This window comes from Ceratina calcarata, unplaced genomic scaffold (assembly GCF_001652005.2).
Source record: "Ceratina calcarata isolate Rehan_Ccalc_2016 unplaced genomic scaffold, ASM165200v1 scaffold8014, whole genome shotgun sequence".
Taxonomy (NCBI): domain Eukaryota; kingdom Metazoa; phylum Arthropoda; class Insecta; order Hymenoptera; family Apidae; genus Ceratina; species Ceratina calcarata.
The window spans coordinates 1-619 of NW_017179332.1; the positions used below are offsets into that span (position 1 = coordinate 1).

Sequence of the window (619 nt, forward strand, 5' to 3'; positions counted from 1 at the left end):
TAATTGAAGTATCAGTTAAAAAATTAACTTTTTACAGGGCATTAGCAACTTGTGTAGGAGTATATACTTTTATAAAAGCGAGAGAACGTATACACGAGAGAAGATACCAAAGAATGAAAGAAAGACAACGTGCACGTGCTATTGAGAGTAATTGAATCGTTGATACATATACTAAAAGTAATTGTAAAATATAAATAACTAAGTAACGTATTGAGTGTGCAAAAAAGCAATACGAAAATGGCTGGATTACCTCAATTTAATGAAGAACAATTGAAATTAGTACAAGATATAGAGATAGAAATGATGACTGATATGTTCCATCGTATGACATCTGCTTGTCACAGAAAATGTATACCGCCAAAGTATACCACTGCAGAATTGAGTAAAGGAGAATCTATATGTCTTGATCGTTGTATTGCTAAGTACTTGGATGTTCAAGAACTCATTGGTAAAAAGCTTCAACAAATTTCTATGCAAGATGGGAAAATTGTAGAACAACCAAAATTAAATTAAAGACGACATTAATAATAATTTTAACTTTGTGCATTTAATAGTTCCCCTTCATTGACATTCTTTGAAGGACTGTTTTGTCATAAATTAGATTTTTAATCTGATTGTT

General features: G+C 30.5%; 1 protein-coding gene across 1 annotated transcript; it reads left to right on the forward strand.

Annotated features, from left to right (window-relative positions):
- The first annotated feature begins 6 nt into the window (after positions 1-6).
- Tim10 (translocase of inner membrane 10) lies at positions 7-537 on the forward strand. The gene has a single exon (XM_018034769.2). It carries the CDS (start codon positions 238-240, stop codon positions 511-513), a length of 276 nt encoding a protein of 91 aa, XP_017890258.1. The 5' UTR covers positions 7-237; the 3' UTR covers positions 514-537.
- The last annotated feature ends 82 nt before the right edge of the window (positions 538-619 follow it).